This window comes from Narcine bancroftii, chromosome 3, assembly GCF_036971445.1.
Source record: "Narcine bancroftii isolate sNarBan1 chromosome 3, sNarBan1.hap1, whole genome shotgun sequence".
NCBI classification, from domain to species: Eukaryota; Metazoa; Chordata; class Chondrichthyes; order Torpediniformes; family Narcinidae; genus Narcine; species Narcine bancroftii.
In genome coordinates, this window is record NC_091471.1 from 165,606,045 (window position 1) to 165,621,738 (window position 15,694).

Consider the following 15,694-nt stretch of genomic DNA (forward strand, 5'->3'; position numbering starts at 1 on the left):
GTGGTCCAAAATCTCAGGAATTTGCCCTCCCCAGCAATTTAAGGAGATCCTGCCCCCAACTGATGACACGTTACGCACTTCAAAGGAGTAAGAGTAAGATCCCCACTCCCACCCCCGTCTGATGCCTGTTTGCTCTCTCCCCCGCCAGCAATTGGTTGGTTGGTCGCCCAACTTCCCCAATTCGGCACATCACGACGGCAGCACCATGCAGGATGAATGGTCAATTTCGTTTTCCGTAATCCCTCATGCAGCTGGAACTGCTCTCAGAAATACAGAGTGGTTCCAGCTGCGTGAGGGATTATGGTTAAAAAGGATGGCCATTCATCCCACATTGTGCTACTGTCATGACATGGCAAAGTGACCCACTGTTAGTGACCCACTGTAGTCAGGAGGCATGTATATTTTAATTTTAATTGCCTACATGACGCAGAATATAAGCGTAGACGTCACAAGGCTTCCCCTGCTTGGCCATTTGCCTTTTCGCATCGCAGGAAGAGGGTCGTCTGGGAAAATTTCCCTAACAACGAAGTAGGGGCGCAGACCTATTTATAATTCATGAGCCGACCTTTTCACACCGCAGGTTCATGGAAGGGTTCCCAGGAAAATTTCCCAGGAATCTTCATTTTACACCGCGATGAGAAAAGGCCTAACTTTAACTCGAATTTGTATTTAAGTCAGAACAAGTACATATGGTCCTTATTTAGTGTCAGTTAGTGAAATGTTTATCTGAGTATATAGTGTATATTTTATCTTTCTATGCATGTAAACACTTAAGAAACACTTCCAAATACACAACAACAACTTAAACATAATAATACAATACCTAATTGGATGATATAGGAGAAGATGATAGAGAGATGGCTACTTGTTGGAGAGGATTGTCCTGGTGCTGGAAGTTCAGCTGAGAGGGGCGGGGGTTTGCTATTGGAGTCAATTTCTTAAAGTAGGCATCAAGGGAGGTTTGTACAGAGCTTTTCCTTTTCTCATCATAAATGGCCTTAAATCCCCTGGTAGATTTGGTGCAGTCCAAATGCAACACAGGTGTATTAGGATTTTTGCCACATGAAACCTGGAGGTGAAATCGGCTGCAAAGAAGCATCTGTTCATTTCCAGCTGCCTTTAACCCAAGGACACAGTAAAGAGTCACCAAGATGTTGGTTCGTGAGTCACTTGTAAACCAGATGAAATAAGAGTACAGAACTGTATAGGTGCAATGCTCAAATCTGTACTTTTCAATTTCTAATCTGCTCCTGCGCTTGCCCTATGCGGTACGCTACTCTCTCATGATGCTGGGCAATGGCAGCATTGCACAAGAGATTTTTACAGCATACTCTCTCGCAATGCTGACTCAACCATGCTTGAATTGGAAGTTGATGGCACTCTACCTCTGGCCGGTTTTTCGGTTCCTCAGTACGAATTTTTCGTATATTGGACATTTTTATCCCAAGGACGAATGTGTGTGTGAGTGTGTGTGTGTGTGTGTGTGTGTGTGTGTGTGTGTGTGTGTGTGTGTGTGTGTGTGTGTGTGTGTGTGTGTGTGTGTGTGTGTGTGTGTGTGTGTGGATAGATAATAGATAGATGTATAGATATGTCTGTGTAGATAGAGAAAGATAGAGACAGAGAGGTATATGGCAATTGCTCAAAATTATAGATAGATAATCATAAGGAAATAGAGATGATGAGTAATATTGGATTAGGTTAACTGAGTGGTTGATAGTCAGTGCAGATGATGGGCTGAAGGATTTCATCCATGTTGTGCTTCCCCTTGAATGTCACTAGTTTGATGAAACAGAGAAATTATTATTGTGATAGAAACATTTGGCTGTACTCACTTTCCTCTGGCTGTTTGAAAGGAAGCTTTGCTGCCTCCAATCAAGTGATAGGAAGGATTTTTCTGTCTCTGGCTGAGCTTATTCACTCCTCTTGCAGCATAATTTGCTTGCTGAGGGTATCTGTTGGTAACAGGCAGATCATCAGAAGACAAATTCTTGGTCGTTGCCTTTGCGATTCCATCCTGAAGTTTTCTTCCTTGTTCCAAGGCAAAGGGGTGACTTCCATTCTTGCCTATCCACTTGGGGATGGAATGTGCTTCGAGAACCACACAGCACACTTTTGAAAGGGTAAAAACAAAGCTCAAAGCCATGAGAATTCGCACTCCTACTGAAATGGAACACACTGCCCTTCCCTGTGAAACAGCCATGGCAACGCAGGAATCTCTGGCCTGTACTGACACAATGAGATAATTCCTTCATCAGCTTTATGCATCAGAAAGGAAACAGCATTTGCATTTTGGATGTAACAGAAGGAAACAGAACCGCCCTTCCCAGGAAGTTTACCAAGAGAAAAAGTTGGTGCTGTTTCCGTGAAGACCATTGAAAGAAATTTTCCATTGATTTTGCAAAAGGAAAGGAATTTTGTTTGCATTATTTTATCAGAGAGCAAGGTGCTGGTATTTAATCAGGGAATCAAAGAAATTGATATGCCACCAGTAGCCTTAAAGAGTTATACAATCTTATCTCTTTATGTGCTCATCCAGGTATGTTGAACATGAGAATTCTTGAAAAAATATATCATTCCTACTGATTTCAGGCTATTTCTGACCCATGGCCACCCAAGGATAGAGAGGTCAAATATCAGGGGAAACTATATGGTTAATGGTTGGGCTCAAAATCATTGGTGTGGAGAGGGATCTGGGGGTTCAGGTCCATAGCTCCTTGAAATGAGAATGGGCCTTGGCTGTGGACTTAGGGCTTCTGCAGACTTTTGCATAATGCCCACGTTTTCCACAGTTGGAACAGACATTTTCTCTGGCAGGGCGGAGGGCTCTGGGGTGCTTTCTTTGTCCACTGAAAAAGCACTTGGGACCCTCAAGGTGCTGCTGCTGCTGTGGATTCCTGTAAGGCAGCAGACTTTTCTTTTCGTGGGGCTAGAGAGTCCAGCAGTGTGACGTTTGTCCCAGCCCCAGGGTCCTGTGAGTACTCCTCCAATTCTTTCCTGGTGCTTTCTAAAGCTTCTGCAATAGTCTCTGCCTCATCTAGCCCCACCATTCCTTTCTCCAGCAATCGATGTCTCGTCTCAGTGGACTGTATACCTGCAACAATTCTGTCCCTAATAAGGTCCTCTGCATACTCCTGAGCTGATACTGCTTTAAAGTTGCAGCCTCTCACCAGATCTTTCAGAGTATAAAGTCCCTGGCAGACTCCCCTACTTGTTGTGACCTGGTCATGAGCCTGTACCAGGAGTGGAGTTCACTATGACCCTTACTGAAATGCCTCTGTAAAATGCTCATTCCCTCTTAGTAGGACCTGGCATCCTGTATAAGGGAGTAAGGGTGGTCTCCCAGCTGCGCTAACAGCAGCATTAATAGCTCTTTATCCGATGCCTCAGCACCCTCCACATAATTCAGAAAGCATCTCTGCCAGCAGCCAAAGTGCGTGCCGGCTCCGGGATTTCTGGGGTCGAGCTCCAGCCTGTCTGGTCTCAGCACATGGCTAAGCCGCAGTTTCTGCTCCCTTAGGTGTAGCAAGGGTGGACCCTGGGGTACTGGGAGCTGCTGGTGGAGCCTCTGTGGGGCTTGTGTCTACTGGAGGAGTAACCTGGGTGCTTTGGGCTGTTGGCTGAGTCTCTAGCTTTGGGACATTTGCAGCGGGGTTGGGGGGGATCCCAGCGGTAGCGTCAGGGCTCCATGGTACTGGGAAAACTGCTGCTGGGGGAGTGACGGTAGCAGTGTCTGCCTTCCCTGGCTCTGGAGTGGTTGGGAATTCTGCACATATGTGGTGATCGGGAGCACGACTTGTGGAGATCCTTCCACCCACACTTGTAGTGGCCCCTTTCTGATTGGACTGGAGTTTAGGGTCAGCGGCACCTGTACCGGTGAACCCACGGGCAGACAGGGCTCTTGGCCGTTTCTTACCTGCCCTACCGTACTTCTGTGGTCTTCCCTGCACTTCACCACAGTTCCAGTACAGCGGTTCCTCGCCGTCTCTGTCCTCGGAAGCATATGCGTGCTAGTCGTCCCCGGATTCCATTTTTCAGGAAGAGTCTCCAGGTGGTCAGGAATGCGCATTGGAGCAGAAGCAGCTTCCATTCTAGTAGCTATTATGTTAGTTTATTAAATTGTACTGACAATAACCACAACAGCAGTGTGAGTATAAGACAGTTTTAATAAACTAATATGTACACTAAGAGGTCTTGTCTCTCTGCAAGACAAACCTGGAAGGCTAGACTGTAGCTCTGGACTGTTTTATATACAAGGTCACTGGGATGACCCCTGGTGACCTAGTGGTGTAATTACATATCACCACAGTGCTCATCCAGGTATGTTGAACATGAGAATTCTTGAAAAAATATATCATTCCTACTGATTTCAGGCTATTTCTGACCCATGGCCACCCAACGGTAGAGAGGTCAAATATAAGGGGAAACTATATGGTTAATGGTTGAGCTCAAAATCATTGGTGTGGAGAGGGATCTGGGGGTTCAGGTCCATAGCTCCTTGAAAGTGGTCACACAGGTGTATTGAGTAGTGAAGAAGAGGTATCTCATGCTTGCCTTCATTGGGCAGGGCATTGTATAAATTAAAAAGTCATGTTGCAGCTGTTTAAAATGTTGTTTTGGCCACATTTGGAATATTGTGTACAATTCTGGTCACCCCATTACAGGAAAGATATGTAGGCCTTGGAAAGAGTACAGAAGAGGTTTACCAGGATGTTGCTTGTTTTGGAGGGCATAATTGAAATTTTAAATTTATATATACAACATGGTAACAGGCCCTTCCAGCCCATGAGCCCATGCTGTCAAGTAACATCCAATTGACCAACAACCCTGGTATATTTTGAAGGGTGGGAGGAAACCGTAGTGCCCAAAGGAAACACACGCAGACACAGGGACAGCATACAAACTCTTTACAGACAGTGCCGGATTTGAATTCTGGTCACTAACCCTGTAAGAGTACTGTGCTAATCGCTGTACAAGCTGTGCCGAGTATGAGAGAGGTTGTACAAACTGTTTTCATGGGAGCATAGGAGGATGAGGGGGTGGCCTGACCACAAAGTGTTAAGGAAGCAGGGAGAATGAGCAAAACAAGTGGCAATTAGAATATAGGGAAGTGAAGAATATGGTCATGCACTTTTAATAGATGGAACAAAATGTTGGACTATTGTCTAGATGAGGAGAAAATTCAGAAAGCAGAATCCAAAGGAACTTTGGAATTCCAGTACAAGATTCCTGCAGGTTACCTTGCAAGTTGAATCAGTAGTACAGAAGGCTGGGGGGTGGGTGTTTACTATTGGAGTCAATTTCTTAAAGTAGGCATCAAGGGAAGTTTGTACAGAGCTTTTCCTTTTCTCATCATAAATGGCCTTAAATCCCCTGGTAGATTTGGTGTAGTCCAAATGCAACGCAGGTGTATTAGGATTTTTGCCACATGAAACCTGGAGGTGAAATCGGCTGCAAAGAAGCATCTGTTCATTTCCAGCTGCCTTTAACCCAAGGACGCAGTAAAGAGTCACCAAGATGTTGGTTCATGAGTCACTTGTAAACCAGATGAAATAAGAGTACAGTACTGAACAGGTGCGATATTCAAATCTGTACTTTTCAATTTCTAATCTGCTCCTGCGCTTGCCCTATGCGATATGCTACTCTCTCACGATGCTGGGCAATGGCAGCATTGCACGAGAGATTCATACAGCATACTCTCTCGCAATGCTGACTCAACCATGCTTGAATTGGAAGTTGATGGCACTCTACCTCTGGCCGGTTTTTCGGTTCGTAAGTACGAGTTTTTCGTATATTGGACGTTTTTATCCCAAGGACGACCACGCGCGCGTGTGTGTGTGTGTGTGTGTGTGTGTGTGTGTGTGTGTGTGTGTGTGTGTGTGTGTGTGTGTGTGTGTGTGTGTGTGTGTATGTGTGTGTGTGTGTGTGTGTGTTTGTCAATGTTTACATTTATTTGGAGAGGATTAGAATATAAAAGCAAAGATTTAATCCTGAGGCTTTGTAAGGCATTAGTCTAGCCACATTTGGAATAATATGAACAGTTTTGGGGCTCATATCCAAGGAAGGATATGCTAGTATTGGCGAGGAGGTTTCTGCGAATGGTCCTGATGAGGAGAGGGTTGATGACTCTAGGCATGTCCTTATTGGAGTTTAGAAGGTTGAGAGAGGAATCTCATTGAAAGATGCTGAACATTGGAAGGCCTGGACAGAGTGGACATGGAGAAGCTGTTTTCAATAAAGTGAGAGTTTAGGACCAAAGGGCTTAGCATCAGAATAAACGGGCTTCAGAATCAGGATTTATTATCATGAATATGTCACAAAATTCATTGCTTTATGGTAGCATTAGAGGTGCAAAGATTCATTACAGGTGCAAAGATTAAAGCTATAAATAACAGGTTGAAAATAAATGAGTGTAAAAGTGTTTGTGAATGATCGTCCATTGAGAAATCTAATTGCAGAGGGAAGCTCGCTGTATTTGTGCCACTGGTGTTCATCTTCCAGCACCTGTATCTCCTTCCCGATGGTAGCAGTGTGAAGAGGGCATGGTCTGGGTGGTAAGGGTCCTTGAGGATAGAGGCTGCCTTCTTAAGACATCCCCTCTTGTAGATGTCCTCGATAGGGTGAAGACTGGTGCCCATGATGGTGCTGGCCGAGTTCACAACTCTCTGTCGTCCTTTTCTCTACCCCGTGCATTGACACCTCGGAACCGGACAGTGATGCAACCAGTCTGAAAGCTCTCCTGTAGAAATTTACAAGAGTCTTTGGTGACATCCGCAAACACCTCATGAAATATAGCCGCTGGCAAGCCTTCTTCATGATTGTATCGACGTGGATCCTCAAAGATGTTGACACACAAGAATTAGAAGTTCTTAACCCTTTCCACCACTGACCCCCTAGATGAGGGCTTGATTGCATCCTCCATATATCCACAATCAGTTCCTTATTTGCCTTTAGAACAGAGATGAAAAGAAATTTCTTCAGCCAAAGGATGGTGGATATCTGGAAATTATTACCACAGATGGCTTTAGAGGCAAAATTATTGAGTATATTTAGAGCAGAGGTTGACAAGTTCTTGGCTAGTAAAGGTACCAAAGGTTATAGGGAAAAAGGAAGGAGAATGGGGTTGAAAGGAAATATATCAGCAATGATTTGAATGGTGGAACAGGCTTGATTGGGCCAAAAAGCCCAATTCTGCTCCGATGTTGAATGATCTTATCTTGAGAGAGACATTGATATGGTCGACAGTCAGAATATTTTTCTGAGGGTAAAGCAGTACATACTAGAGGACGTGTGCTTATAGTGGGTGTGAAGTTGAAAGGAGATGTGCCGGGCAAACACAGGGTGGTAGGTGCCTGGAATGGATTGCCAGAAGTACTGGTGGTGGAAGCAGGTACAAGAATAGCATTAAAGAGGCTCCTAGAGAGACTAGTGAATATGAATTTTTTAAAAATTTGGACATACAGTAAAAGGTCTTTTTCGCCCACCAGCCAGGGTTGCCCAATTACACCCAATTGACCTACAACACCTGTACGTTTTTCGAATGGTGGAAGGAAACTGGATCACCTTGAGGAAATCCATGCAGACATAGGGAGAATGTACAAACTCCTTACAGACAGCACCAGATTCAAACCACAGTCCCTGGTGCTGTAACAGCATTGTGCTAACCACTTCAATAACTGTGCCACCCTCAGGGAATGAAGGGATCAGGTGCCAGCCACAGTTTTAATTTTTTAATTGGACATTCTTATGTTATATATTTGATCAAGGAAGCATTCGGGATGGTACTGAGTTCATACAGTATTACACACTGGAGCCATGTGTGACTAGGAGCAGTCCACCTCACAAACTACCCACCCTTTCTTCCATTTGTTGCCTCATCCATGGAAGAGGTTGTGGTTCCCACACTGGGCTAATCAGTTATCTCGGAGCTCACAAAACCAGAGTTAGAGCATTACCCTTAATCCTCAGGAGCATTTGATAAATATTCCAAATCCATTTCCATTAAATCTCACCTCTGGTGGTCTCTTTGCTAAGGGAAATATATCCTCTATTTTGCCTCTGAATGGGTCTCTCGCTATCTTATCTACTGTGTCACAAGCATCATTGAGATTGTCGGGACACTCACACCAGGCTGTGGACTGCTGGAGACTGGCTCAAAACTGGCTGAAGGGGTACCAGTTATCGGAACCGTTAGGCGAGGGGGTGCTGAGGGAGTTCCTGACCGTGTTGGAGATTCAGATCTGGAGCTTGGATTGCCGATGGTTTGGACTGGACTCTGTGTGGCTGTGGAGGTGCTGGAGGCGAATCTACGGACACTCGGTGACTCTGGGGGGATTCTCCTTTGCTTCTCTTTCTCTGTCTGTAAGAGGCATTTCAGGCAATTTCTGCTGATGGGAAATCTATCTGCTTTACAGCAGGCAAGAGCGATTTCATGTAATATGACACTGTTTATTACATGACAATAAATGAATCGATGATGCAGTAATCTTCTGAGAATGAAATGTTCTCGGTGACTTCAAGTAATTATCTTTACTCCATGAGATGGTATCATTTTGCCCTTAAGGACAAAGTTGTCATTGTCAAATATAAATCATTTGTGGGGGAGTTAATTTTCTCAGTGAATAGAAAAATCTGGAGTCACTAATGGATTGGAGAGTAGTGCAGTGGGTTGGATTTATAGCTGAGCACTCGGGTTTTGGAACTGGAGTTTGGAGAAGGTCAGATCATTATAGTTGCTGCCAGTTTATAAGAACATTACAGCACAGAACAGCCATTCAACCCACGATGTTTTGCTGACCTCTGTAAACCGACTCCACAACAAACTAATTTTTCCCTGCCTCACACTGATAACTCATTCTTTTTGTTACATCAATTTGCCTATGAAAGAGTCTTTTGAATGTTCCTATTGTACCGGCCTCCACCAAAACCCTCATCAAGGCATTCCAGGCACCCACTACTGTCTGCATAAAAACTTACCTCTGACATTTCCCCTAAACTTTCCTCCATTCACTTAAACAGATGTCCTCTGATATTTGCCATTATCACCCCATTTAAAAAAAAGGTACTGGCTATCCACCCTATCTAAATCCCTCATAATCTTACATACCTCCATGAAGTCACCACTCATCCTTCATCACTCCAAAAGAGAAAAGCTATGTCAACCTTCCTTCATATGACATGTTCTCCAATCCAAACAACATTCTGTTAAATCTCCTTTGCACCCACTTACATTCTTATACACCACTCAAATCCACCCATGTAACCAATTAACCTACTCAAGCAGAATGGGAGGAAACCAGAGCGTCCAGAGGAAGCATACAATCTCCTAACAGACGTGGAGGATTCAAGTCTGGATTGCTGGTGCAGCAAAGGTGTTGTTCTCTTTTTTTGGCTTGGCTTCGCGGATGAAGATTTATGGAGGGGAATATCCACGTCTGCTGCAGGCTCGTTGGTGACTGACAAGCCCGATGCGGGACAGGCAGGCATGGTTGCAGTGGATGCAAGGGAAAATTGGTTGGTTGGGATTGGGTGTTGGGTTTTACCTCCTTTGTCTTTTGTCAGTGAGGTGGGCTCTGCGGTCTTCTTCAAAGGAGGTTGCTGCCCGCCGAACTGTGAGGCGCCAAGATGCACGGTTTGAGGTGATATCAGCCCACTGGCGGTGGTCAATGTGGCAGGCACCAAGAGATTTCTTTAAGCAGTCCTTGTACCTCTTTGGTGCACCTCTGTCTCGGTGGCCAGTGGAGAGCTCGCCATAGAACACGATCTTGGGAAGGCGATGGCCCTCCATTCTGGAGACGTGACCCACCCAGCGCAGTTGGGTCTTCAGCAGCATGGATTCGATGTTTGCAGACTCTGCCAGCTCGAGTACTTTGATGTTGGTGATGAAGTCATTCCAATGAATGTTGAGGATGGAGCGGAGACAGCGCTGATGGAAGCGTTCTAGGAGCCATAGGTGATGCCGGTAGAGGACCCATGATTCGGAGCCGAACAAGAGCGTGGGTATGACAACAGCTCTGTACACGCTGATCTTTGTGTGTTTCTTCAGGTGGTTGTTTTTCCAGACTCTTTTGTGTAGTCTTCCAAAGGCGCTATTTGCCTTGGCGAGTCTGTTCTCTATCTCTTTGTCGATCCTTGCATCAGATGAAATGGTGCAGCGGAGGTAGGTAAACTGGTTGACCGTTTTGAGTTCTGTGTGCCTGATGGAGATGTGGGGGGGCTGGTGGTCATGGTGGGGAGCTGGCTGATGGAGGACCTCAGTTTTCTTCAGGCCGACTTCCAGGCCAAACATTTTGGCTGGTTCCGCAACATTTACATAACAGCTACATTTACTGTGCTACCCTCAATTTGAAAAAGCATGGAGAATTACTGAAGACAAATTAAAACTACAAGGCAACAGTTCATCCAAAACTTTGTACTTAAATGTCTCAAAGAAAAGATGAACTAAAGTTCATCTTTGCCTCAAGGACAATTTCACATCTCTTCCTTCAGTTAACCAGTTTAAGTTCAATAATGCTGAAAACTCGATTGTAAAATGACCATCTGGTGCCGTGGCAATTGGTTTGTCTTCATTTGTATCTGGAACTAAATTGTTTAAGTTGCAATTGAGCTTCAAGGCATAATATTGCTCAGACAGCCCAGCGAAATTCGGCCTGTCACCTGCCTCCCTCAGCAATTTTGACGTGTGCACCGCTGAAAATATCCTGTCAGGGAGAAGCACTGCCTGGGACAGGAACTGTTCCATCCAAGACTGTAAGAAACTGCCCATCCCCTCCCCCCTCACATCCATCAATTCCATATATAACTCATGCTGGGGTTGGAAAAGCTGCCAGTATATAAAGATTCACCCAACTCCAGCCACATTCCCTTCAGCCCCCCACCCCCAACCCTGTCAGGAAGAAGATTTGCAAAGAAGATTCATGTGTATGAGATCACATGCCACCTGGTTCAAGGACAGTTTAGTTCCTGCTGTTATCAAACTCCTGAATGATATATAATTATATTGTCTTTGCAGTGTAACTGGACTGATCACAAACTATTATTGCATCTAGGAGTATGTGGCAACACATCTGAATCAACTCCATTAGGGGAACACACATTGTTTACCAACCATTCAGAATTAATAACCCAGATAGTTCAGTTCCACAGCCATTATTGTGTTAAAAAAGTTGTCCCCCTCCAACCCTCTCTGTATTGCTCGTATTAAAGATAAATCTCATTCTAATTGATTTTTAGCATCAATTGTGAATTTTACCTTGAATCTCAACTCACTGGCCTTCTTTGGAATTCTCTAAATATGCTTTTAGAATAGTCTCTTTTATTTGGGGTTATAGTCTTTTCTTTCATTGACTCTAGTCTGTGCTCCCAGCAAATACACATCTAAGAAAGTTTGCAATTACTCTGTGCCCTCCTGAAAATTCAAACTGTTTGAACAGGATCAATTGTTAAGCAGATGTCCATTGAAGTATTTTTGAAAACAAATGGTTTAAGCGTGCCACTTACAATCAGATTCTTGTCTGAGGCCCTTTGATAATGTGATAGTGTAGCGACTGCTCTTTCTTTGGCTTGGCTTCGCGGACGAAGATTTATGGAGGGGGTAAAAAGTCCACGTCAGCTGCAGGCTCGTTTGTGGCTGACCAGTCCGATGCGGGACAGGCAGACACGATTGCAGCGGTTGCAAGGGAAAATTGGTTGGTTGGGGTTGGGTGTTGGGTTTTTCCTCCTTTGCCTTTTGTCAGTGAGGTGGGCTCTGCGGTCTTCTTCAAAGGAGGCTGCTGCCCGCCAAACTGTGAGGCGCCAAGATGCACGGTTTGAGGCGTTATCAGCCCACTGGCGGTGGTCAATGTGGCAGGCACCAAGAGATTTCTTTAGGCAGTCCTTGTACCTTTTCTTTGGTGCACCTCTGTCACGGTGGCCAGTGGAGAGCTCGCCATATAATACGATCTTGGGAAGGCGATGGTCCTCCATTCTGGAGACGTGACCCATCCAGCGCAGCTGGATCTTCAGCAGCGTGGACTCGATGCTGTCGACCTCTGCCATCTCGAGTACCTCGACGTTAGGGGTGTGAGCGCTCCAATGGATGTTGAGGATGGAGCGGAGACAACGCTGGTGGAAGCGTTCTAGGAGCCGTAGGTGGTGCCGGTAGAGGACCCATGATTCGGAGCCGAACAGGAGTGTGGGTATGACAACGGCTCTGTATACGCTTATCTTTGTGAGGTTTTTCAGTTGGTTGTTTTTCCAGACTCTTTTGTGTAGTCTTCCAAAGGCGCTATTTGCCTTGGCGAGTCTGTTGTCTATCTCATTGTCGATCCTTGCATCTGATGAATGGAGCGACTGCTACACAGAATGAAATACACCACTACCATGATGGAAGTTTCAAATGAACTGTTTATTCAAACTTTGTGCACGCCCTTTAAGGGCAGTGTGAGCTCCACCCCCGCGTCGGCGCTGATGTCGCCACGCTTGCCCGAGGCGCAAGCCCTGACCTAAGCCACAAGGCACGGAGGTCTCCCGTCGACACCATTTTCTCGTGGCTGCCCTGCCAAGTGCTGCTGTACAAACGGGTCCGGTTCGCCACGAAGATGTGCGCCGCCACACAACCCCCCCCCCCCACCCAGAACCAGCTTATGCGTCTTGCCGCTTAGGTGGCCGACCTCGTCGTTTCAGCCGGGCCATCACTACCGGCTGGCTAAGGTCCAGGTGTGCCGCCTTGAGTATGTTGACTGTGAATATCTTCCCCTTGCCCCCGATGTCCAGGGTGAATGTCTTGCCTGAGCGTTACAGGACTTTGTAGGGGCCTTCATAGGGGTGCTGCTGGAGCACGGTGTGCGGGCCTCATCAGACGAAAACAAAATCAGCTGTGGCCAGCTCTTTAGGGACACAGGACGGGGAGCTGCCATGGTGGGTTGGTGATGGGGGCACTAGTGAGGCGAGCTTACCCTGCAAGTCTGCCAGGAAGGTCTGACTCTCAGTCACGGAACCAATGCTCGGGCCGAAGAGCTCCCCGGGTAGCGACTGCGGTGCACCATAGACCAACTCCATGGACGATACCTGTAGACCTTCTTTCGGAGCAATTCTGATGCCGAGCAGGACCCAGGGTAATTCATCTGTCCAGTTGGGGCCAGTGAGGCGAGCCATGAGGGGCGACTTTAGGTGCCGGTGGAAGCGCTCCACAAGGCCGTTGGCTTGGGGATGATATGCGGTGGTGTGATGGAGCTTGATCCCCAAGAGGTTTGCCAGCTGTGATCAGAGGGTGGATGTGAACTGGGCACTCCTGTCGCTCGTTATGTGTGCTGGGACTCCAAACCGGACGATCCAGTGAGTGAGTGGAATCCTGGCGCAGGACTCGGCAGAAGTGTCTCTCAGCGGCATGGCTTCCGGCCACCTCCTTGCACAGTCGACCTGGTCAACAAATAGCGGGCATCCCTGGACACTGGCAGGGGTGTCATGATGTTGATGTTTATGTGTTCGAATCTCTTGGCCGTGGAGTCAAACTGCTGTACCGGGCCCTTTACATGGCGCTGGACTTTGGAGGTCTGGCACTGCGTGCAGTTTCTTGCCATCTGGGCGACCTGTTTCTTGAGGCCGTACCACATGAACCATTCTGCCACCATGCGAACCGAGGTCTTGACCAAGGGGTGAGCCAAGTGAGACTACCGGTGCGGCGAGCCGGTGGAGATGTCGCAGAGCTAGAGGCTCGTGATGGTGGTGTGGAAAGCTTGTGTGTCTGCATCCTCCTTCTGCGCCTGTGTTAGCTGGCCGTAGTCCATGCCGGTGGCGAGGCTGTGGAAGGTGGGCCTTGAGAGCGCATCAGCAACGACATTGTCTTTACCTGCTCGGTGTTGGATGTTGGTGGTGAACTCCGATACGTAGGACAGATGCCGCTGCTGGCGCGCCGACCAGGGATCCTTTGACATCGTGAGGGCCTGAGTGAACAGTTTGTGGTCGGTGAAAAGGGTGAATGGCTTCTCAAAGTACCGGAAGTGTTTGATGGCCAGGTACAGGGCCAGAAGTTCCCTGTTGAAGGCGCTGTATTTCAGTTGCGGGGGCGGAGATGCTTGCAGAAGAAGGCTAGTGGGTGCCACTGGCTGTTGACTGATTCCTCTAGGATACCCCTGATGGTCATGGCTGACGCATCCATCGAGAGCATGGTGTGGGCATCTGGCTGCGGGTGGCCTAGCAGGGTGGCGCTCGCCAGGGCATCTTTCATCGCAATGAAAGCTTTCTTGGCCCCTTCCGTCCATTGCAGGGATTTGCTCTTGGCGGCAATCAGTGCGAACAATGGCCGCATGATGCGAGCCGCCCACGGGATGAAACGGTGGTAAATGTTGACCATGCAGCGAATTCCTGTAGACCTTTGAGGGTGTTGGGCTTTGAGAACTGGCATACGGCTGCGACCTTCTCAGGTGCCAGGGCAGCCCCGTCCATGGAGATGGTATGGCCCAGGAACTGCGGGGACTGCTTGCTGAACTGACACTTGGCCACGTTGACTGTGAGGCCGAACTCTGCAGACGGGTGAATAGCGCATGGAGATGGACCTCGTGTTTATCGTGGTCCCGGCTGGCAATGAGGATGTTGACGAGATAGATAAACACGAAGTCCAAGTCTCTGCCCACTGTGTCCATCAGGCGTTAAAATGTCTGGGCCTCGTTTTTAAGGCTGAAGGGCATCCGCAGGAACTCAAATAGGCCGAAAGGGGTGATGATCGCAGTCTTGCTGATGTCGTCAGGGTGGACCGGGACCTGGTGGTAACCCTGTACCAGGTTGAACTTTGAGAAAACTCAGGAGCCGTGCAATTTGGCCGTAAAGTCCTGTATATGCAGGATGGGGTATTGGTCCGCTGAGGCGACGGTAGTCCCCGCATGTGCACCAACTCCCGGAAGCCTTCAGGACCATGTGGAGGGGGGAGGCCCAAGGGCTATCCGATCTGCGGACGATCCCCAGCTCCTGCAGTCGGGAGAACTCCTCCTTTTCAAGATGTAGCTTCTCGGGGGGCAACCGCCTGCCTTTGGCATGGAGGGGGGGGGCCCCTGGGTCGAAATGTGGTGGCGGACTCCATGTTGGGGCATGGCGGAAGTGAACTGCGGCTGCAGGATGGTGGGGAAATTATCAAGCATGTGAGAATACTTGTCCTTGGGGGTACTGAATGAAGCTATTCCTGGGTCACAAGTGACTGTGGAGTCAAGGCGAATGGATTGGAAGGTGCAGGCATGTACCAATCGCTTGCCTTTTATGTCCACCAACAGGCTGTGTGCCCGGAAGAAATCGGCTCCCAGCAGTGCTGTGCCCTCTGAGGCCAGTACAAACTTCCAGCAGAAGTTGTCCTTGCCAATCTGGATCTGTCCGCTGCGTGTTCTGAAAGTCTTGATGGAGGATCCATTGGCTACCTGTAGAGTTGAGCCCGATGCATGGGTGCGGGTGTCGAGGTCAGTCAGGGGGAAGCATGCTCAGTTCTGCTCCGGTGTCTACCAGGAAGTGTCAGCCACTGGACTTATCAATCACAGGAGGCTGTTCATCCAGCCAGCCGCCACAGCCATTAACGGTGGCTGGCCGGGTCGTTTCCCTGGAACGAACAGGGCTGCCTGCACTTGCAGGGTTGGGCCCCCCCCAGCATTGATGGTAGAAACACCAGGTGGGATGGTGTTCTTCTGGTTTGTGCTTGGGGGGGGCGCTTTCAACCGATTGGGTCCTGGACAGGCTG

At 47.7% G+C, this 15,694-nt stretch overlaps 1 protein-coding gene across 1 annotated transcript in view; it reads right to left on the minus strand.

Annotated features, from left to right (window-relative positions):
• LOC138756279 (multimerin-1-like) overlaps positions 1-2,218 on the minus strand; it is a 75,177-nt gene extending 72,959 nt beyond the window's left edge. The window contains exon 1 of the mRNA XM_069922830.1: positions 1,833-2,218. Coding sequence (XP_069778931.1) covers positions 1,833-2,200 — 368 coding nt within the window. The 5' untranslated portion in view covers positions 2,201-2,218. The remainder of the gene's footprint in view (positions 1-1,832) is intronic.
• Positions 2,219-15,694: the final 13,476 nt, after the last annotated feature.